The sequence below is a fragment of the Dendrobates tinctorius genome, unplaced genomic scaffold (genome assembly GCF_039654945.1).
Source record: "Dendrobates tinctorius isolate UK_male_01 unplaced genomic scaffold, ASM3965494v1 ptg000087l, whole genome shotgun sequence".
Lineage (NCBI taxonomy): Eukaryota > Metazoa > Chordata > Amphibia > Anura > Dendrobatidae > Dendrobates > Dendrobates tinctorius.
This window is the reverse complement of record NW_027361755.1, coordinates 937715-960616: the sequence shown is the minus strand read 5'-3', so window position 1 is coordinate 960616 and position 22902 is coordinate 937715. Positions and strand designations below refer to the sequence as shown.

The window sequence follows — 22902 nt, the reverse complement described above, 5'->3', positions numbered from 1 at the left end:
CAGATTAGGAACAAACTGGATGCAAACTGAAGAGCCCCCTTGAAAGAATTGGGCTGTCTGGATTTCCCAATTTTTTTGCCTCCGAACAAAAAGTCCAATATTCTGTGCTTCCAAAAGCCAAAGCCAACAATAAATGAAAACTCTTCTTCAGTTTACCTCCACTTTGTAATGGATGCATTTTACAAATGGACTCAAGTCCCTGTTTTTAAAACTGAATAGAGAATTATAACTTAACCCCTTCACTACCTGGTGATTTTTCATTTTTTTTTTCCCCATTCAGCTTTCCCTCCCCTTCTTCCAAAAGCCATACCCTTATTTTTCAGGCCATATGAGGGCTTGTTTTTTGTGCTACAAGTTTTACTTTTAACCAACACCATTCATTTTTACCATATAGTGTAGTGGAAAATAGGAAAAAAAATCCCAAAAAAAAAGAAAGTAATTCCACGATTGTGTTTTTTTTTTTTTTTTTTTGCTATGTTCACTACATGGTACAACTGACCATGCAATATGATTCCACAGGTCAGTACGAGTATGCACATACCAAACATGCATAGTTTTTGTTTTATTTAGGAGGTGGAAAAAAAATTTGGAAATTTGTAAGAAAAAAAAAAAAAAAAATAAAATTTGTTTTTTTGTCACCAAATTCCAAGACTTTCATTTTTCAGGATCTGGAGCTACAACAGGGGTTATTTTTTGCACCCAGAGAAAACGTTTTTTACTGATACCATTTTGGGGTAAATAAGTTGGTTTGATCGCCTATTATTGCAATGTTGTGGTGGTGGCCAAAAAACCACAAGGGTATGTGCACATGTTGCAGATTCGTCTGTGGATCCGCAGCTTATTTCCATGGGATGTACAGTACCATGTTATCCTATGGAAAACAAAAACACATCCTGCAGAAAAACCGGATTACTTAGCGGTAATACTCTTTTGTAGAGTCCACGACAGCACCCACTGAGAGGGGATCCGCCCCCAGGAACCCTACAGAGATAAATGGGGCGCCCCCCCCCCCCCCCTCGCTCCCTCAGCTTGGATTACAGAGAACAAAGGAGGAACCTCCATACAGGTTTTAGTCAACATGCCAGATTAGTCATTCGTTTCTAACATGCTTCTACATCTGTTAACCTATCTACAGATTAATCCCTAAACCTACTCCCCACCACCAAAGAAACCACGTGTAAATCTATACATTAAGGGGGGCGTGGACTCTACAAATGAGTATTATCGGTAAGTAATCCAGCTTTTTCTCTTCGCCACGACAGCACCCACTGAGAGATTTTCAGAGACCATCACCTGGGAGGGCGCACCGTGCTAAGTACGGATCTACCAAAGGCCAAATCCTCAGAGGAGGACACATCTAGTCTATAGTGACTATAGAAGGTAGATGGAGAAGACCAGGTTGCAGCCTGACATATCAGTTCAATTGGGACATCCACCCGCTCGACCCATGAGGAGGACATGGCTCTAGTAGAATGCGCCTTTATACCCCGTGGAGGGTCTTCTCCCTTTGCCGAGTATGCCATTGAGATTGCATCTCTAATCCACCTAGATAACGTGCCTCTTGTAACTCCTGAACCTTTCTTGTTACCCTGGAAGGAGACAAAAAGAGACCTACTCTGCCTCCAGGGACTGGTCCTATCTAGGTAGGCTAGCACTGTCCTCTTCACATCTAAGCTGTGATATTTTATCTCCTCTGGTGTTGTTGGGTTATCATAGAAGGAAGCTAGGCAGATCTCCTGGGATCTATGGAACCTAGTAGCTCGTTTGGGAAGGTACAATGGAATGGGTCCGTCTTTAATACAAGCCTGTCCTGAACTACTGACAGGAACGAGGGATCCACCGACAGGGCTTGGAGATCACCTAATCTTCTTGCCGAAACTAAAGCTACCAGCGGTCTTTAATGAAAGGCATTTTATTGAAACTGAGTGTATGGGCTCAAACGGGGCCTGAGTGAAGGCAACTAAAACCAAGCTAAGGTCCAATGTTGGCAATTGGGGAATGTGAACCGGGTTCGCTCTCCGACAAGCGGAAATAAATCTGGCTACCCATTTGTTGCCTGCCACGTTGTAGTTATATAAGGCTCCTAGAGCCGATACATGGACCTTTAGCGTGCTAACTGAGAGCCTCAACTCCCTCCCCTTTTGCAGGAACTCTAGAATAGCTGTAATAGGTATTTCACTGGAAAACTTTGCTGGGTGAAAGGCTAAAAATTTCTTCCATACTTTAGCGTAAATTTTTTTTGTAGATTCTTTCCCGCTTTGTAGAAGAGTGTTAAACTATTTGAGAACCCTCTTATTTTCAATAGCTCCCTTTCAAATTCCATGCCGCTAGGTGCAGGGCTTTGACTCGAGGATGGTAACAGGGACCCTGTGAGAGAAGATCCCGATGTAGTGGTAGGATCAATGGATCGGATATTGACATGGCACTCAGCCATGAGAACCACGGCCTCTTGGGCCAAAACGGGGAACTCTTATTTTCCTCACTACTGTTGGCAACATCATTGGAGGGAAGGCGTAGGCCTGCCTGAACGTCCTGTGTACTTGGAAGGCATCGAGCATGTCCGGATCGTCCGCTCTGTATAGAGAAGCGAACCTTTCTACACGCCTGTTGGCCCTTGTTGCGAACAGATCTATTTCTGGCCTGCCCCATTTTGTCGCTATCATCTCGAAGATGTGACGGCTGAGGACCCACTCCCCCTGATGTAACGTTTGGCGGCTGAGAAAGTCCTCCCTGGAATTGTCCACTCCTCTGATGTGGATTGCAGACAGGGAGTGGAGGTGTGATTCAGCCATTTCCAAGATCCTTTCTGTGATAGACATGAGCGGCTCTGATCGCGTACCTCCTTGCCGGTTTATGTATGCTACTGCGGTATTGTCCGACTGGACCCTCGTGCGAGTTCCTCTTAGCTGTGGGAGAAATTTGGACACAGCGTAATAAATTGCAGTGAGTTCCTTCATATTAGGCGAACCTATCGCTTCCATCTCGGACCATTGGCCCTGTATGACATCTTCCACTAGGTGGGCCCCCCATCCCGAGGGGCTAGCATCCGTGGTGACTATTTTAGAGGGGACAACCCTCCAAGGAACCCCCTCCGCTAGGTTGTTTAGGTTTGACCACCACTCTAAGGAACAGATTATCTCTGGTGATAGGGATATCCTCCCTTCCAACCACCCCTGCAGTCTATCCGCTTCTTGCAAAATGGCCCCCTGTAATTTTCTAGAATGAAATTGGGCCCACTGGACTGCCGGAATACATGATATTAAGGAACCCAACAGGGACATACCCTCTCTTAAGGACATCGTGGGATTGTCATTTGCCCTGCGAACTTTGCTAACTATGACCCGTGCTTTTGTTTCTGGTAAAAAACATTTCAGACTTACAGAGACTATTTGCAGGCCCAGGAACGTCTGACAGGTTACTGGTTCCAGTCTGGACTTCCCCCAGTTGATTAGCCAGCCTAGCGTCTGCAGGGATGAGATATCAGTCATCCTGCTCTCGCATTGAGAAACCGAATTCCCTACTATAAGCTGGTCGCCCAGATACGGGACTATTAACGTGTCTTTCAGCCTTACATGTGACATCACCTCTAGCATTAGCTTGGTAAACACGCGTGGCGCCATAGCTAGTCCGAACGGCATTGCCGTAAACTAGAGATGTCGTATCCGGCCCTCTAACCAGACTGCTACCCGTAGGAATTTCTGGTGCTCTCTGCATATGGGGAGATGGTAATAGGCATCCTTTAGGTCCAAGACTGCTATATAGCACCTAGGGAACAAGAGTTTTATTGCTGAACGTACTGATTCCATTTTGAAAGTGCGCAGCCTTAAAAACATATTAAGCTTTTTCAAATTAATTATTGTCCTAAAGGAGCCATCTGGCTTTGGGACTAGAAACAGGGGAGAATAAAATCCAGTTCCCCTTTCGTGATTTAGAACATCCACTAGAACATGTTTAGACAGGAGTGCTGTTATCTCTGCTTCCAAAGCCTCCTGCTGTACTGGGGACTTCCGAGAAGTCAGTACGAAGGAGTCCGGCGGGTACCGAAGAAATTCTAGTCTTAGGCCTGATGTAACGATCTTAATGACCCAGGGGTTAGATGTAATTTTCCCCCACTGGTGGTTGAACTGCAATAGTCTGCCACCTACTGGTGGATTGGCCGTACCGGAATCTGTCCCCAGGTTTGAACGGACGTTTTCCGAATAGGCTACCTTTCTGCTTGGGGTCCTTATTGCCCCAGCGGTCCTGGCCCTTGAAATCTTTTCTCCTACCAAACGGAGGCTTCTTGAAGGTTCTCCTGTTAAAGGGAACGTACGGGTTAGGGAACCCTTTCTTCCTCTCCCCCGCTTTCGTCAGGATCTCGTCTAGTTCTGTGCCGAACAGGTACTTACCCTGACAGGGTATAGCGCAGAGCTTGGTCTTTGTCTGCATATCGCCTCTCCATCCCTTTAACCATAAGGCCCGCATTGGCAAGTCCTGCCCCTCTGGCATCTAATCGGAGGGAGTCGGCTGAGGCGTCAGATAGGAAGGCCACTCCACCTGTAATCAAGGGAATAGCGGAGAGGAGCTTGTCTCTAGATGCTGTTTTTTATATTTTCCTCCAGATCATTCAACCATATCACCATGGATATGGCAGTGCAAATGGCTGATATTACTGGCTTGAAGGCCGTCGTACATGCCTCCCAAGACAGCTTTAGGAAGGCGTCCGCCTTGCGATCTAAGGTGTCGGGTAACGTCCCCAAATCTTCGATTGGTAGGGAGGAACGGCGAGAAGTGGAGGCCACTGCCGCATCCACTTTGGGGGCTCTGGACCAGGGCGTTAGCTCGTTATCATCAAACGGGTATTTTCGTTTGGATGGTAAGGGGAGAAGGGTTCTTTTCCCCTGTTTCTCCCATTCCCTTTTCACCAGTTCCCTAATTGCTGGAACTACTGGGAAGGCCGAGACATTTTTCTGGGAGATACACGTGAACATTATCTCCTGCGGAGTTTTAGGCTCTTTAGCGTCGGGTAACCCCATGGTATTTAGAACCAACTTCACCAAATTGCTGACGCTGTCCGTGGGAAAGCAAACTTGCTCGTCCTCTTCTGAGGACAGATAGTCCTGAGATCTGAGTCCAGTTCCCTTGTATACGAAGGTGATCTCGACTCTGGTGAAGCCATCTCCCTGGTGGTCGAGTGTTCCTCCAGAGTACTGGACCCACCTAAGGTCCGCAGCTCCTCCCCAATTATCATACAGATATCCTCCTTCCCTAAGGATTCTTCCTGCAGTGTTTGTTCAATACAGGGCTGGCATAACCTCTTAGGGTGACCATCTGGGAGCGGCTGGGAGCATAAGGCACATTCCCTGTTTTTGGCCTTCTCAGTCCTTTTGGCCTAAGGGGTGCGAACAAGACAGAAAAAAAAACAGCCGCCATCAGCCAAAGGCTTGACTAAAAACACTCAACACTGCATTTCGTCAGCAAGTACCTGCTTCAGGGTTCGCGACTCGGGCTGAGGCGAGGCATGGGATGGTTTTTTTTCTCCTTTCGCTTCTTTTCCATGGACTCACTCTGCCTGGAGTGTCCACTAGTATTGCTCCTGGAGCTTCCATTCCTCCTTGTGCTGTCACTTCTACCACTTCTTCTGGCACTATCATACCCTGGTTGCGCTGTTTGGAGCGAAACCGGGTCGTTGCACAACATGGCTGCGCACCGCTGTGCCTCTAGCCGGTGCTTTTATGCAGCCCCCGGGTTTCGCTCCCCTTTTTTTTTTTTTTTTTTTTTAAATCAGATTCTGGCCTGTACAATCCTGTTGCCACGATACCACGGTCCTCTGCCTCCTCGCGCCTCAGAAGTCCTCCCTGCACTTCCGGGTCGCTCTGCTCTGGTACAGGAACGCCGGCTTCTCCTCCACCCGCTGCTTCACTACAGTCGCCCCTTCACCAGAGGACATACACTGGCACCAGGTATGTCAATCCCCCCTTTAGCACTGCTGGCATTCCTGCGCCCGCGAGCTCAGGGACTTGTGACTTCCACTGGCCTTGCTCTGTTAGTGGGGGGGGGGGGGGAGCGGGCGTCTACAGCACCCCGGCGCTGCCGCACTTCTGTAATGCGTACCTGCAGGGGAATTTCTGGTCTGCCCCATCCTGCCAGCTCCTGCCGTATGATGGTGAGCCAGGCCCATTTCGCCATAGCTTAACCCACAATACCAGCTGAGGGGGGGAATCCACTCTCTGATCCGCCCGTCGCTGCTTCCAGCTCTGGGGCCCCCGCTGCTCATATAATGCATACGGGCAGCAACCAGGTTGGGCATCCTCTTCTATGCGGGTTCCCTCCGGGAACAGGAAGACAAACTGAGGGAGCGAGGGGGGCCGCCCCATTTATCTCTCTGTAGGTTTCCTGTTCCTGGGGGGGGGGGGGGGGGGGGGGGGCGGATCCCCTTTCTCAGTGGGTGCTGTCGTGGCGAAGATATAAATTTTTTTTTTTTTTTTTTTTAATATATATATATATATATATATATATATAAATAAAATCAGTCTCCCATCCACCGTAGTGCCAATACCTTCCGTGCCATAAACAGTGTCTCGCACAGGAAGATCCCGGTATAATGACCCCAAGTCTCCTCATGCCATACCCCAAACAAGCAGGCCAATGACTCGAGAGGGACAGGGGCTTGCAATAGGGATGTCCGTAACGACGTCACCTCTTTCCAATAATGTAGACTAATCTGATAAGCTTTTATGAAGAGGTAAGTTCCGGACTGGACCAAGGGAATGCAGTGGACGTGGTGTACATGGACTTTTCAAAAGCTTTTGATACAGCGTCACACAAAAGGTTGATACATAAAATGAGAACATTGGGGATAGGGGAAAATATGTGTAGGTGAGTTGAGTTGGCTCAGGGATAGGAAACAAAGGGTGGTTATTAATGGAGCACACTCGGACTGGGTCACGGTTAGCAGTGGGGTACCACAGGGGTCAGTTTTGGGCCCGCTTCTTTTTAACATATTTACTAATGACCTTGTAGGGGGCATAGAGTGTAGAATTTCAATATTTACAGAGGACAATAAACTCTGCAGGGTAATCAATACAGAGGAGGACAATTTTATATTACAGGAGGATTTATGTAAACTAGAAGCTTGGGCTGATAAATGGCAAATGAGCTTTAATGGGGATAAATGTAAAGTCATGCACTTGGGTAGAACGAACAAGATGTATAATTATGTGCTTAATTGTAAAACACTGGGCAAAACTGTCACTGAAAAAAACCTGGGTGTATGGGTGGACGACAAACTCACATTTGGTGGCCAGTGTCAGGCAGCTGCTGCAAAGGCAAATAAAATAATGGTATGCATTAAAAGACGCATAGATGCTCATGAGGAGAACATAATTTTACCTCTATATAAGTCACTAGTACGACCACACTTAGAATACTGTGTACAGTTCTGGTCTCCAGTGTATAAGACAGACATAGCTGAACTAGAGCGGGTGCAGAGAAGAGCGACCAAGGTTATTAGGGAACTAGGGGGTCTGCAATACCAAGACAGGTTATTACACTAGGGGTTATTTAGTTTGGAGAATCGAAGGCTTAGGGGTGATCTTATTACAATGTATAAATATATGCGGGGACAATACCAAGACCTTTCTAATGATCTTTTTACTCTTAGACCTGTGACGGGGACAAGGGGGCATCCTCTATGTCTGGAGGAAAGAAGGTTTAAGCATACTCACAGACGTGGATTCTTTACTGTAAGAGCAGTGAGACTATGGAACTCTCTGCCATATGATGTTGTAATGAGTGATTCCCTACTAAAATTTAAGAAGGGACTAGATGCCTTTCTTGAAAAGTATAACATTACAAGGTATATACACTAGTTTCCTTAAAATTGCGTTGATCCAGGGAGCTAGTCTGATTGCCGTATGTGGAGTTGGGAAGGAATTTTTTCCCCAATGTGAAGCTTACTGTTTGCCACATGGGGTTTTTTTGCTTTCCTCTGGATCAACATGTTAGGGCAAGTTAGGATAGGATATGGGTTGAACTAGATGGACTTAAAGTCTCCCTTCAACCTTAATAACTATGTTACTATGTAATGGAACACTGCCATATCATATGAATAAAATCCGCATCTGGTGAGTGGCACCGCAGACACCCTGATGATTGAAATCGACCCATCCTAAAAAGTCGTGTCGGAGTCAAGTATGATTGATTATATAATTGTATCATTCTGTTATTAATAGATGGTGATACTCCAGGATCTCTTTCCACTCCTCTCCCTGCGTATTAGGGATGAGTCGTTCCCACTTACCCTTAATAGAGCTTATGGCAGATTATGCTTCTACTGACAGCATGTATGTATGTATATAGAGAGGAGAGGAGACCCTGGGGACCTTGCGAATTAAGAATTCCTATCCAAGATAGAGATGAAATAATATGGCCCACACCCCTGCATCTCATGTGTGAGTGAAGAGTCGATCTCAGCTGTAAATAGCAAAAAAATTGAGATATCGAGATATCATGTGTAACCTGTAATTGTTCAAAAGACATTAAGGTCCCTTGGTCATACAAGTCCCCCAACGAGGAGACGTTATGCTGAATCCAAAAGTCAGTGGATGGGCGATTTAGCAATTCCGGGAAATAATCATTATTCCACAGGGGCATTTCAGCTATAATATCTTTAAATCCAATCACTTTCTTAATTTGCCTCCATGTTAATCGCGCCAGTCGGAGCAAGGGTAGCAGAAGAAGGGCATTAGTCTTCTCTAACTCAAGGCAGTTAGTTTGTGCAGCGTGAAGCAGGTGACTTTCAAAATTGGGGAAGTAATTACCCGGCATCCATTTACTTCAAGCTTTAGCCCGCCCAGCCAAGTAGTACAGAAAAAATCTGGTAACGCCGCCCCACCTCCCTTTTTAGGTCTTTGTAAAAGTGGACAATTTAAGTTTGGGCCTAGTTTTCCCCCATATAAAAAATGTGATCTGGGAATTGAGATTCACAAAGAAAGATTTGGGTACCATTGCAGCACTGTGTTGAAGAGAGTAGCTAAGCTTGGGGAGTAATATCATTTTAATCAGGTTAATGCGTCCGGCTACACACAGCGGCAGCTTGCTCGAGGATGCAAATTTAACTTTAACTAGTTCCAGCAGTGTGTGGATATTAAGTTGTGAGTCAAGCACACTTTGAGATATGTAGATACCCAAATATTTAAAACTAGATACAATAGACAGCGAGGAGAGAGTCTAGTCGAGGCATCGGGGAATGGGAAAGGGGCAACAGGGGAGACTTCTCCCAATTTATGTATAAACCTGAATATTTGCTGAATCTATCTATAGTGGCTATCACTTGCGGCAAAGTTTCTTCCGCTTCATCCATAAATATCACCATATCGTCAGCATATAGACCTATGGTATCTACCCGACCTGCTATATCTATACCCTTAATGCCAGGGGAAGACCTTATACGTATTGCCAGTGCCTCAATCGCGAGGGCGAAGAGGGCCGGGGAAAGGGGGCAGCCCTGACGAGTCCCCCTATGTAATGAAAAAGACTCAGATACGGAATTATTTACTATAATACGGGCCTTGGGCTTCACATATAATATTTTGACCCATTTTATAAATTCATCACCAAAGCCATATCTTTGCAAGCATGCGGAGAGGAAAGGCCATTCAAGAGAGTCAAAAGCCTTGGCAGCATCTAACGATGCCCGTGCCCATTTGTTGTCTGGCATTAGAGAACAACAGTATATTAGAATATTGGGGGGGGAAGCCAGCACTGCTTAAGGTTAGAACGCATAAATTGGAGTGCATATGCACATAATGTCTAGCTGTATTCAAAAATGAGATATTTAGCAAAAAAATTGATTAATTCAATTGAGCCACCCCGCCGCGCCAAGGCAATCTCATATGGGGGGGTCCTACTCTATATATTTTTAATAAATGCTGTGCCATTACGGCCTCCTAAATACATTTAGAGCATGACCACATCAAGTGCAATCTGTACCTGAACATTACTGGATCGCTCCCATGAAGCCAGATGAAGGCCAACCAGGTCTGAACACAGACATATCAGGAATGGCCTCCACACATTGCCTGACCAGCAAACATAGATGAAGGGCGATGTTGGTCCAGACACAGGTGCACAATTAAATAAAGCTTGGGGCAGGGTGGGGCTGCCGTGTGTGTTCACAGCAGCCTAATCCATCACAATGGCTTCTCCCCCTCTTTTCTTGATATTGGAATATTGACTGGACTCGTCTGATGTTAACGAAAATGCTCTTACCAGGTATAAAGCCAGTTTGATCAGGATGTATAATGTTCAATATAATTGAATTCAGTCTGGTAGCTAGGATCTTGGTAAAGATTTTATAGTCCACATTTAATAATGAAATGGGGCGATAGGATCCAGATTCCAAGGGTCCCTCCCCTCCTTCCTAAGCAGCACTATGATATTAGCCTAATAAAAGGATTCAGGCATAGATTTTCCTTCTCAAATTCCCCGAAATACCCCTACTAGACGTGGCGTTAATATATCCCGGTATTTCCTGTACAACTCAATAGGGAACCCGCCTGGTCCAGGGGCCTTCCCGGAGGCCATGTCTGTTATGGCATTTTCTATCTCCTTCACGGTAAACTCAGCGTCCATAAGGGTTCGCTGTTCAGAATCTAATGTAGGGAATGTCACATCTAACAAATAGTCTAAACACCCCAAATGATCAAAGTCACTTTTAGATTCATATAATGACCTGTAGTAGTCGTAAAAACAGCCAAGTATCTCCTTGGTCGAAGACACCAATAAACCATCCGCCTTACGAATCTGCAATATTGTATTAGAGGTGTTATGTTGGCGTACCAGATAGGCCAAGAATTTGCTTGCCTGGTTTCCCAGCTCAAAATAAGATTGACGGGTAAAGAATAGTTTACGCTTAGGCCGAGTTCACACGTGGCGTTTTTTCACGTTTCCGCGGCGGTTTTAACCACGCGATTTTGCCGCGAAAACACGAAAAATAAGCATCCCATGCATTCCTATGGGATTCCGCAATGCTGTACTAATGCTGCGGTTTTTACCGCGGCGGAATCGCTTCGCGGTAAAAACCGCAGCATGCTCATTAATTTGCGGAATCGCGGCGATCCCGCACCCATAGGAATGCATTGTTCCGCTTACTTTCCGCATGTGGCTGTGCACACCATGCGGAAAGTAAGCAGAACATTTGCGGATGGTACCCACGGTCCGGAGGAGAGGAGACTGTCCTCCGGGCTTTGGGTACCATATCCCTGCAAAAAATAGAATTTAAAAATAAAAAATTATTGTTATTCTCACCCTCCGACGTCCCGCGCAGTCTTCCTGCTTCTCTTCACGCTCTCGTTCCCAGTAGTCCTTTGCGAAAATGCCCGCGATGGCGTCCGTTCTCGCGGGATCGCGAAGTCTCGTGGTCATAGCGAATTACCGCGAGACGTCGCGATCCCGCGAGAACTGACGTCATCGCGGGCATTTTCGCAAAGGATTACTGGGAACGGATGCGCGGGACGCCGGAGGGTGAGAATACACTTTTTTTTTTTTTTTTACATTCTTTTACTATTGATGCCGCATAGGCAGCCTCAGTAGTAAAAAGTTGGTCACACTTGTCAAACACTATGTTTGACTAGTGTGACCAACCTGTCAATCAGTTCTCCAAGCGATGCTACAGATCGCTTGGAGAACGCTAGCATTTTGCAAGCTAAATACGCTTACAAAATGCTAGTTTTTCCGCGGGAAAATAGCGGGAATTTAAAATGCGATTTTCCCGCGGACTAGAATTACGGAATTCTCGCGGTAATTTCCGCGAGAGTTACGGTACGTGTGCACTTAGCCTTAGACTTAGTGTCTATATGCTGAGTGTATAACCTCTGAGCAGCCAGCCGCTCAATCCTGTTGCCGTTAGTTTGGTTAGATATATATATGTTTCCTCTGAATCTTTCAATCGTTGCTCCATTTCATCATACTCCCTTGAGGTTACCCGATTGATATAAGAGATCGTGGAGGACAAACATCCCTTCAGATATGCCTTAAGGACATCCCAAAATAAATTAATATCTTGAGGTTCTGGGTGGGACTAGACAGTGCAACTGATCGATCCTTCTATCGGGAGATACCATCAATTTTAACCAGAAAGGGTTCAACTTCCAAACTATCCTATTGTTTAATTGTCCATATTTAAGTTTAAGAATGACCGGGCTATGATCTGAGAGCCACCTACTGCCATGTTCTATATTATCCACCCACATCACCAGACCATTGGATCCGAATATTTAATCTATGCGCGATAGAGAGTGCTTAGTGGATGAGTGACAGGTATATTCTCTCAACTCAGGGTGACGCACCCTCCACAAATCCAACAACCCGCTACCCTCCATAAATAGTGACAGCTGGGTTGTAGTCAGGGAAGGGGCTCCCCCCAGTCATTCCATCATCCAATCTCAATTTATCAAAGCAGTTGTTCATGACCATATTGAAGTCTCCCATACAGATAACATCTGCGTCCGGATAATTTAGGGCAAAACTCAATGCCCTTTGAAGAATGGGCATATTAGCCGGAGGGGGGTTATAAACACATAGGATTACATACTTCCTGGTATTTATCAATGCATGCACAAAAACAAAGCGACCCTCGGGATCCCTCCGAGTCTCCCTGGCTTCCCATCTAACGTCTCTATGTACCAGGAGTGAAACCACTCTCGAATAGCTAGTGTGGAATGCATGGACAGACCATTGTACCCAAGGCATCTGCACGCACCGAGCTGTATCACTGGTCAAGTGCTTCTCCACCAAGGCCACAATGTGAGGGCGATAGTGTCTGATCTGGGAAAAAACTGATCTTTTTCCGGGGGGGGGTTTATACCCCCTCACATTCCATGTCATACATATCATCTCAGACCCCATGTCTTAAGCCCCTGTCACACATAGCGATCTCACTAGCGAGATCGCTGCTGAGTCACAAGTTTTGGGACGCCACAGCGATCTCACCAGCGAGATCGCTGTGTGTGACAGCGATCAGCCCCCCTGCCGGGTATCGCTGAGGAAACCTCTGGACATTTTTGGGGTCGCTTGTCTCCCGCTGGCCAGCATGCATAGCTGCTTGTGACAGGCGGGAGACCAGCGAGCAGGAGCTGGTAACCAAGGTACACATCGGGTTTCTAAGGGGCGCGCGGCACTTAGAAACCCTGTTGTGTACCTTAGTTACCAGCACGCTGATGCAGGGAGCTGGTAACCAAGGTACACATCGGGTTTCTAAGTGCCGCGCGCCCCTTAGAAACCCGATGTGTACCTTGGTTACCAGCTCCCTGCATCAGCGCGCTGGTAACTAAGATACACTGCGGGTAAATAAGCGACTTGCGTCGCTTGTTACCCACGTGTCGCTGGTGCAGCTGCCTGTTTGGCAGCTCACCAGCGATCCTGACAAGGTGATAGCGTTGTCGGGATCGCTGGTGAGTCGCTATGTGTGACGGGGCCCTTATGCCGTTGAATATGGCATATATCATTACCCGGGTAAAATTTAGAGACACCACCTAGAGATTGAAATTGCTGTTGGCTGCGACTTTTACCTTAAAAAAAAAAAAATAATATACATAGAACCACTATAGAGAAAAAAACAAAGTAAAAAAAGCCAAACAATATGGGAGCAAAGTCCTGTACTCCCGTCATAAAGCAATCACTGAGCTCAGTGTCCGGTATTGTTGGTATTTGGATGCTGGCGGACAAAGCTCCAATCAGACCATTAATAGAAAGATACTAAACAATAGATACATTAGGATTTCTTTGCAGCAGACCCTTTATGGGACCGTAGCCACTCAGTCACCTCCGCTGGATCCGTAAAAAACAAAGTAGAACCCTCGTGAACCAGCCGGAGCCAGGCCGGATAGATCGAGTACTTAACATTCTTCTCCCAGAACCGCTTTTTGACTTCCATGAACTGTGCCCGTTGTTTCTGAAGTTCCATAGAGAAGTCTGGGAAAATCGAAATCGTGGCATTGTTAAACTTCATAGGACTTTTTTGCCGTGCTAGACGCAGAATCACATCCCTTTCTCTGCAGTTAAGGAGACGTGTCAGAAAAGGTCTAGGTGGGGCTCCAGGAGGAGGAGGCCTAGTGGGGACCCTGTGAGCCCTTTCCACAGCAAGTGTTGGGGAGAATTCGTCTCCCAGAATAGTTTTGCGCCAATCTTCTAGGAATTGCTCCAGATGTTGACCTTCCGAGCGTTCCGGTAGTCCAATAACTCGGATATTATTCCGACGCATTCTGTTCTCCAGGTCATCTGCTTTTTGCCTCCATGCGTTCATAGAACCCACCACTTTCGCTAGTTTGGCTTCCATAGGTGTGATGGTGTCTTCTACCTGGGACATCCTCGTCTCCACCTCCGTAATGCGTCCCCTCATGGCTTGCATATCTTGCCAGAGACGCCCCACATCGGTATACACGTCTTCTATTTTCCCTGTCAGAGATGTCCTGGTTAAGGAGATGGCCTGCATCAGTTGTTCCGACGCCTGTTTAAGGGTTAATGCCTCTTGCTCACTCTCCTCCTCACCCCCAAAAGGGGGGTTTTTACGCTGAGCCTATGAGGGGTTGTTTCTGAGGGGTCTTGAAACATCTGAATGGTCTATTCTAGCTTACTCTCAATTTTTCAGCTGCTCCTGACCCCTTGGAGCGACTCATTTCAATAGCAAAATGGCACAGCAGGGTATCAGGAACAGTACACTCTGTAATCCTCTGATTTAAAGTTATAAACGTAGCAGGGCTATCATATGATGGCTGCAGAGCCCCAAGAGCAGCACAGATCTGACGGGCCACGCAGGGAGGTAATGTCCGGCTCTGAGCAGCAAACAAGGGCCCCTGTGACCCGGAGGGGACCCGCAGTGCCCCGCAGGGACAGCAGGGTCCAAAGCCCTTAAAGTAATAGTACTGGCAGGCCAGGTGACTTAAAGGGGGGGGGGGGGGGGGAAGAGCGCGGGGGGCCCAGTTTTTCAGAGCACTCACCGCTTGTCCCCCACAGATCTTCAGGATGTGTGTGTGTATTCACCGTCCGTCAGCGCTGCAGCGATGGGGGCTGGCGCCGCGTCTCTCACAGGCAGAGCGCGCACTTCCAAAGATGGCCACCGCCGCGTTCAGACCCCGCCGGCCGCCCCGGTCCTCACAGCTGCCAGCACACGGGAGTCCAGCAGTGCTCTCCCGTGGGGGTCCAGGAGTGCTCCGGAGTCCAGAGGGGTCCGGACACCGGTGTATATGTCACAGTGGTAAGGGTCCGCTGGTCGGATGTCTTCAGGATGCTAAGAGCTCTCCCCAAGTGCATCCTCTCTTCACCACTACACAGCCACACCCCCCATTTATGTTAATGTTGATTATGGCTTACAGCCAATAAAAACCCAAAAGACGTTATAAAGTATTCTACTTTACTAAGGTAATAATAGCTTGAAAAATGATTTTAAAATCCAAAATGTTGGCCTACTGAAATGTAAGTTCAGTAAATGCACTCAATACTTGGTCGGGGCTCCTTTTACATCAAAGCGACGTGGCATGGAGGCGGTCAGCCTGTGGCACTGCTGAGGTGTTATGGAAGCCCAGGTTGCTTTGATAGCAGCCTTCAGCTCGTCTGCATTGTTGGGTCTGGTGTCTTATTTTCCTCTTGACAATACAGTATACATTCTCTATGGGGTTAAGTTCAGGTGAGTCCTCTGTCCAATCAAGCTAGGAAGGAAAGTAAAATGGTTTATGTTTTTTTTATGTTTTTCTGCTGGGGCCATGCATACCAAGACAGAGATGGAGGCCCTGCATGCCAGAATAGGGAATGAGGGCGACCAAGCCCGCTGGGATGCTTCAATTTTGTTTTCTTATTTTTTCCTCTAAAACCTAAGTGTGTTTTAGAGTCCAGTGCGTCTTATAGTCCAAAAAATACGGTAACTGGTTAACAGCCGTAAGCAGACCACTGTTTCACCTGTGGCTATTAGAGGCACTTGATGGCTGATTAAATCAGCCATCAAGTGCAGGGTTAAGATGTGAGTTGAGCGAGTGAGCCCACATTAAATGTATGGGCACTACTTTTGAGGACATGTACATCAAAGTTAGGTAAAGGATTAAAACACAGGTGTCAACCAAGTCCTCTCACGTGTGGTTTTGATTTTTGTTTACGTTCCTATTCATTCACGATACACTTGACATTGGCTTCAAAAACAGCTGATGTGAAGGCACAGTTAAGCGCCATGGTTGTTTCATTGAGCATTGATTGATGCAACAAGTTATGGAATTCAGGAAATAAAGCACAGCTCAACTACACCATTGTCACAATGTTATTAACAGTAGCTCAATTCAAAGAAAGCCCAGATGAACGGCACCAAGGCTCTAATCCACCAGCAACAAGTCGAGGATCAATCACAGGCACACAGTGTGTAAAACTGCTGGGAATAACGGTGTTCAGCATCAGAAAAAACATGCTAAATTTGTAAAAGGAAAAAGATGCGGCACTCACCCAGATTTGCAGTGCAGTGTTTCTTTATTCAACCATTAAAGGTCACACAATCAAGGACGGGCAGATAACATGAGGCATGCGGGGAAAAAGACGGACGACAGACGTTTCGCGTACAAAGACGCTTCAACAGGTCCTGGACCTGTTGCAGCGTCTGTGTACGCGAAACGGCTGTCGTCCGTCTTTTTCACCGCATGCCTCATGTTATCTGCCCGTCCTTTAATGGTTGAATAAAGACACTGCACTGCAAATCTGGGTGAGTGCCGCATCTTTTTCCTTCTTTTACTTATTTACAGTAGCATTTCACGCAATGGAAATGTCCCATTGGAATGTATACGGGTCTGGAGCGCTATGCATGCGTTCCTACTCAGACTATAGAGAGAAAAGTAAAGGGGAGAGACAAACACAGAGTAATACTGAAAGGTACAATGACTAAAAATAGACAATAATTATATCACAAAAACTGAAGCAATGTGGAAGGAAAAAATTAACTAACTTTTTTCACAAAAAATTTACTTTAGACCCAAGCTTTATTTACACAAGGGTAACAAGAGAAAATGGACTACAAAATTTGTTGTGCAATTTCTATTGAATACGGCGATACTCCATATGTGGGGGAAATTCAATGTTTGGACGCACGGCAGGACACAGAAGGGAAGGCGCACCGTTTGACTTTTTGAAAGCAAAACTGGCTGGAATCGAGAACAGATGCCACGTTTGGAGAGCCCCTGATGTACCTAAACAGTGGAAACCCCCCACAAGTGACCTCATGTTGGAAAACACACTCCTCAACGATTTTATCAAGGGGCATCTTGAACCCACAGGTACAACACTGGATTTGATAACATTAGGTCATCATATTGAATATGTCGTCATTAGTGTCGAGCGCAAGTGCTCGCTACTCCAGTTTGAATCGGTCGCTCTGGTACGCACCGAGGATCGCGGGTGCTGGAGTCCTTGCCCCTCCATGTTTCACGGCCATTAGACACCCCACCCCCCCAAAAAAAAAAAACACACAATTCTAACTTCAACCCTAAGGCCTGGATCACACTTCCGTTTTTTTAAATCCGTCATTTTCCGTTAAAAAACAGATCCGCCATGCTTTTGGCGGATCCGTTTTTTTTTTCCCCCATAGACTTGCATTAGTGGCTACCGCGGATCCGTCAAAAAAACAGATCCAAACGGATCCGTTAGCGTCAAAAAACGGAAACAGATCCGTTTGGCGGACACAAAAAACGGATGTGTGAAACAGGGCCAAGACATAAAGTAACAGCAGCAGCAACCCTGACCAACTAAATAAATTACAATTTTTTTATTCTAGACTTATTATGAAACTAAGGGGGTAACAAAGGGGGAATTGATTTACTTTTTTTTGATCACTGTGATAGGGTCTATCACAGTGATCAAAAGGAATCAATAGGATTGTTGCTGGGTACCGGCCAGCAAATCTTGTCGGGCGCTCTGCGCATGCGCCTGCCATTCTTTTCCAGGAAGATGCAGAGGGCTGAGGGATGAAGCAAAAGGGCCCGGGGGACCCCATTTCTATTGTCTGTGATGTTAGACCATATCAGATTAGAGAGAAATTAATTTTAAATAGGACATTTTTTGTGATCGCCGTTATTTGGTGTTAGGCGTCAAGTTTCCCCTACTGCACAGGGAGAATCCCACGCCATGTCCTCTGCGGTCTCCCATTCCTCTGCGGCCGCAGAGACGTCGGTCCAGACGTCTTGCCCAGGCTAATGCTAGGCATCCGATTGCTCCTTCAGGCTCTGCTGTAACACCATGCTTGAATCAGTAGCAAGCAGACGCTACAGGGACTAAGTCCTGTATTTTGCCTACTGAGTATGCCCGTGGGACGACCTCTCATTGGAGGTCGGAGGTCACAAGCGCAGGTCCAGCTCCTGCTCGGATTGTTCCACCACTGGGAAGGTCCCGGAAGGACGCCACTATTAAAGAGTCGCATGGCGGCTCGGCCATGCGCTAGTATAGACTCTTATGCTAAAGGTGTGTATGATGATGGATGCATGTATGTATCTGGTGACTGACTCATTTGAAACCCCTACCCTTGGTTGTGCCTGTTGTTAGGGTCTAGTGGTTAGAGTCAGCGCCTGTCAGTGGCTAGGCTTTAGGCCACAGTGCTCCAGGTCAGCACCTCACGTAGCGCCATATTGTGCCATCCAGCGCAAGGCACATAAGTGCCGCATCTACGGCGGCATCGAGTGCTGGTGAGTCAAGAGGGACTCCGACCCTGTGTCTTGGAGCTGAGTCCTGTGACTTTACACGAGCGCTCACTTCGCCGAGCTCCGTGAGCTTAACAGGCTTCGGCGATTATATTCGGCGGTAGTGCAGCTCTGTGAGGCAACAGAGTCCGCCTCGTACACACCGGGTGACGTTAACCCTTGTGTGTTCGCTTATTACACCGCCATATAGTATCTGCCATTACTTAGCTGCAGTATTCCATCTCTGCACGGTGGACCCCAGGCTGCAAACGCACCTCATTTTATTATTTGGTGCGTTCCGCCAGCCTAACAATTTGGTGAATAACGCAGAATAAAAAAAATGAAACTGCAGATGTCCCTGCACCTCGATGACACGAGATCAAGCAAAATTCCAGATGTCTTCTGGATGGTGATGGGAGCAGTTCCCGCCAAACCCAAGAAGCCCAGGCTAAATCCAGGCGGGTAGGAAGAAGCCGCCTGGCACTACTGCCGGTGGAGGCATTCATCCCGCTGGCATGGGGCGGGGGGCCCTATACCCTTATTTCTCAGCGAAAGTAAAAAGCAGCGCTGAGGAATAAGCACCAATAACTGACACTGTTAAAAGGTGTATTGGCGGTCGTTAAGGGGCTAAACCCCCTATCTCTGTTATACTGATTGTGCTGTGTAGTATCTTTTAAAAAAGAGCTAGGTGAAAGTACAAAGTGTTGAAGTAAAAATTACTTTTCCTCTTTGTTACTGCTTCCTTTCTGTAGCAGCACCACCTATTTTCATATGTCAATCTCCATACTGTACACGTCTGAATTCAGCCTAAAACATGAATTCATACAATTACAATTTGTCGGTAAACAAATGGTCAATGGCAAAATTAAAGTACAGCTCTAGCAGCTTTTATTCTACATTCCCTGCACCTAGTAATATACTGACCAGCCGCCATGTTCTTCTCTTGTCAGCTCTGCTCCAGTCGATCATCCGCAGGTATTGGTGACCTGCCAGATCGCTAGTGTTTGCCAAGTCAGAAGTCACAGCTCAATGTATTTATGAGAGCAAGAATGATTCTCTCATAGACTTGCATTGAGAGTTTGTGACCGTTACCTCTGACGTCCGGTCATAAAATGGTGGCTCGGGACTGGAGAGGCGACACGAAGAGCTGAAGACAGCGGCTGGTGAGTATAATACTAGGGTCAGTGAACTTACATTTGTGCTACCACTCCATCGATTAGGGAAAAAAAAGCTGGAATGGTGCTTTAAAATGAACATGCATCAGTGGATGATGGGTAGAATTGTACCAAATGACACACCGGATCAGTTCGTGGAGCTGCAAAAATGAACATATGTGATGTTGGCTGGATGGGTGGTAGCCCAAACGCATACGGAACGCCATGGATGGCAGAAGCTCAGGCTGAATCACAGATTAAACATTATTTCACATTACAGGATCTTTTGGGCCAGTGCTGTAATTACAGATCCAGACTGTGGCTCCTGCTGGTGTTTTCCCATTAATAAAACACTTCACCAGCTAGCTATGGGATTATTACATTCTGATGTCCCATTCCCACACCAGGGGGGCAGTACTGATGGAGCACAATCGCAGCACAAGGTAAGGACACCAGGGGGGGCAGTACTGATGGAGCACAAGCTTAGGAATGGCAGCACAAGGTAAGGACACCAGGGGGGCAGTACTGATGGAGCACAAGCTTAGGAATGGCAGCACAAGGTAAGGACACCAGGGGGGGGGGGGCAATACTGATGGAGCACAAGCTTAGGAATGGCAGCACAAGGTAAGGACACCAGGGGGGCAGTACTGATGGAGCACAGGGTAAGGACACCAGGGGCCCAGTACTGATGGAGCACAAGCTTAGGAATGGCAGCACAAGGTAAGGACACCAGGGGGGGCAGTACTGATGGAGCACAAGGTAAGGACACCAGGGGGGGGCAGTACTGATGGAGCACAAGGTAAGGACACCAGGGGGGGCAGTACTGATGGAGCACAAGGTAAGGACACCAGTGGGGCAGTACTGATGGAGCACAAGGTAAGGACACCAGGGGGCCAGTACTGATTGAGCACAAGGTAAGAACACCAGGGGGGCAGTACTGATGGAGCACAAGCTTAGAAATGGCAGCACAAGGTAAGGACACCAGGGGGGCAGTACAGATGGACAAGCTTAGGAATGGCAGCACAAGGTAAGGACACCAGGGGGGCAGTACTGATGGAGCACAAGCTTAGGAATGGCAGCACAAGGTAAGGACACCAGGGGGGGGGGCAATACTGATGGAGCACAAGCTTAGGAATGGCAGCACAAGGTAAGGACTCCAGGGGGGCAGTACTGATGGAGCACAAGCTTAGGAATGGCAGCACAAGGTAAGGACACCAGGGGGGCAGTACTGATGGAGCACAAGGTAAGGACACCAGGGGGGCAGTACTGATGGAGCACAAGCTTAGGAATGGCAGCACAAGGTAAGGACACCAGGGGGGCAGTACGGATGGAGCACAAGGTAAGGACACCAGGGGGGCAGTACGGATGGAGCACAAGCTTAGGAATGGGAGCACAAGCTTAGGAATGGCAGCACAAGGTAAGGACACCAGGGGGGCAGTACTGATGGAGCACAGGGTAAGAACACCAGGGGGCCAGTACTGATGGAGCACAAGGTAAGAACACCAGGGGGCCAGTACTGATGGAGCACAAGCTTAGGAATGGCAGCACAAGGTAAGGACACCAGGGGGGGGGGCAGTACTTATGGAGCACAAGGTAAGGACACCAGGGGGGGGGGGCAGTACTGATGGAGCACAAGGTAAGGACACCAGGGGGGGGGGGGGCAGTACTGATGGAGCACAAGGTAAGGACACCAGGGGGGGGGGGGGCAGTACTGATGGAGCACAAGGTAAGGACACCAGGGGGGGGGGGCAGTACTGATGGAGCACAAGGTAAGGACACCAGGGGGGGGGGGGCAGTACTGATGGAGCACAAGGTAAGGACACCAGGGGGGGGGGGCAGTACTGATGGAGCACAAGGTAAGGACACCAGGGGGGGGGCAGTACTGATGGAGCACAAGGTAAGGACACCAGGGGGGGGGCAGTACTGATGGAGCACAATCGCAGCACAAGGTAAGGACACCAAGGGGGCAGTACAAGCTTAGGAATCGCACCAGGTTAGGCTTTCTCCTCCATTTAACGCAGAATAAAAACATGAAACTCCAGATGTCTACTGGATGGAAATAGGAGCAGTTCCCTGCTAAACCCAAGAAGCCCAGGCTGAATTCAGGCGGATAGGCAGAGGAAGCCTGGCACTACTGTCGCCTCGCTGGCACCATCATACTAATGTAGAAGATGCGTTCAGGAGCTGGATTGGGTCGCACTCTGCCCTTTTCCCTCCCACTTCCAGGCTCATGAGAAGTGTGTGACCAGGGCTCGGTAGCGAGCACCCTCTGGGGCCATGGCTGATGTGTTTACATAGGACTGCTGATGGTGCCCTCTCCCCTCAGCACCCACCTACCCGTCCAGCTCTCCCAGTTTAGCTTACTTGAGAACATGTCAGTCCACCGCCTACTTGTTGTGAAACTTTCCCCTGGTCTTTCACTTTTGTCCTCAGTTGAAGCTCCCTGCCCCGGTTTCCCTGGCAGAGCTAACTTTGGCTTCTGCTCCTCTGCGCGGCGCTCCGTGGCTGTCTGTGGCCTCTCCACAAACAACTCCCTTGCCTCCTGCAATCACATAGACATGGCCCCGGCTACCAGCCGTCGCCTGTTCGAGCGCTGCTTACCTTTGTGGCCATGCTGTGCCCCTGCAGTTCGCTTGCACCCTAGGAGCATACACACAGGGAAGCTGCCAGCAGCACTGCCTCTTCCTGTCCGGGCCTCTGTGTACGGGGTATAAGGTCTGCTGCAGACGCCCTCTAGCTACAGCCCGGCGCCATTACCACCGACTCCTACCGTCTACAGCCTTGTACCAGAACAGGCCACGGGTAGCTAGGTTGCAATATGTGCCAATATATAGTGTATCATGTAAGCCATTTCCTACATCCATGGTAATACGAGAGGTCGTGGCACCATGACTACAGACAGTGATCTAAGGAGAGCATGGCCTTCTTATTTGGAGCGGAAGTTGGTTTCTTATTGGCAATTTTTTCTTTTCAGTTTTTATAGGTTTAACAACAAAAAATAAGCATCACAATAACAAAACACAATGCAGTGAGGTGCCCTCATGCGAATACACTTAAAAACAGCTACA

General features: G+C 47.7%; 1 protein-coding gene across 4 annotated transcripts in view; it reads right to left on the bottom strand.

The window, feature by feature from the left end:
- Positions 1-22672, bottom strand: part of SNX9 (sorting nexin 9) — a 555224-nt gene extending 532552 nt beyond the window's left edge. Inside the window, exon 1 of one of the 4 annotated variants that reach the window (XM_073585703.1) lies at positions 22436-22672. In XM_073585703.1, the coding sequence (XP_073441804.1) occupies positions 22436-22447 (12 nt within the window). In that variant the 5' untranslated portion in view covers positions 22448-22672. Of the gene's footprint in view, positions 1-22198; positions 22357-22435 lie in introns of those variants that run through there. The other 3 variants (XM_073585704.1, XM_073585702.1, XM_073585705.1) reach the window with 3 other exon arrangements.
- Positions 22673-22902: the final 230 nt, after the last annotated feature.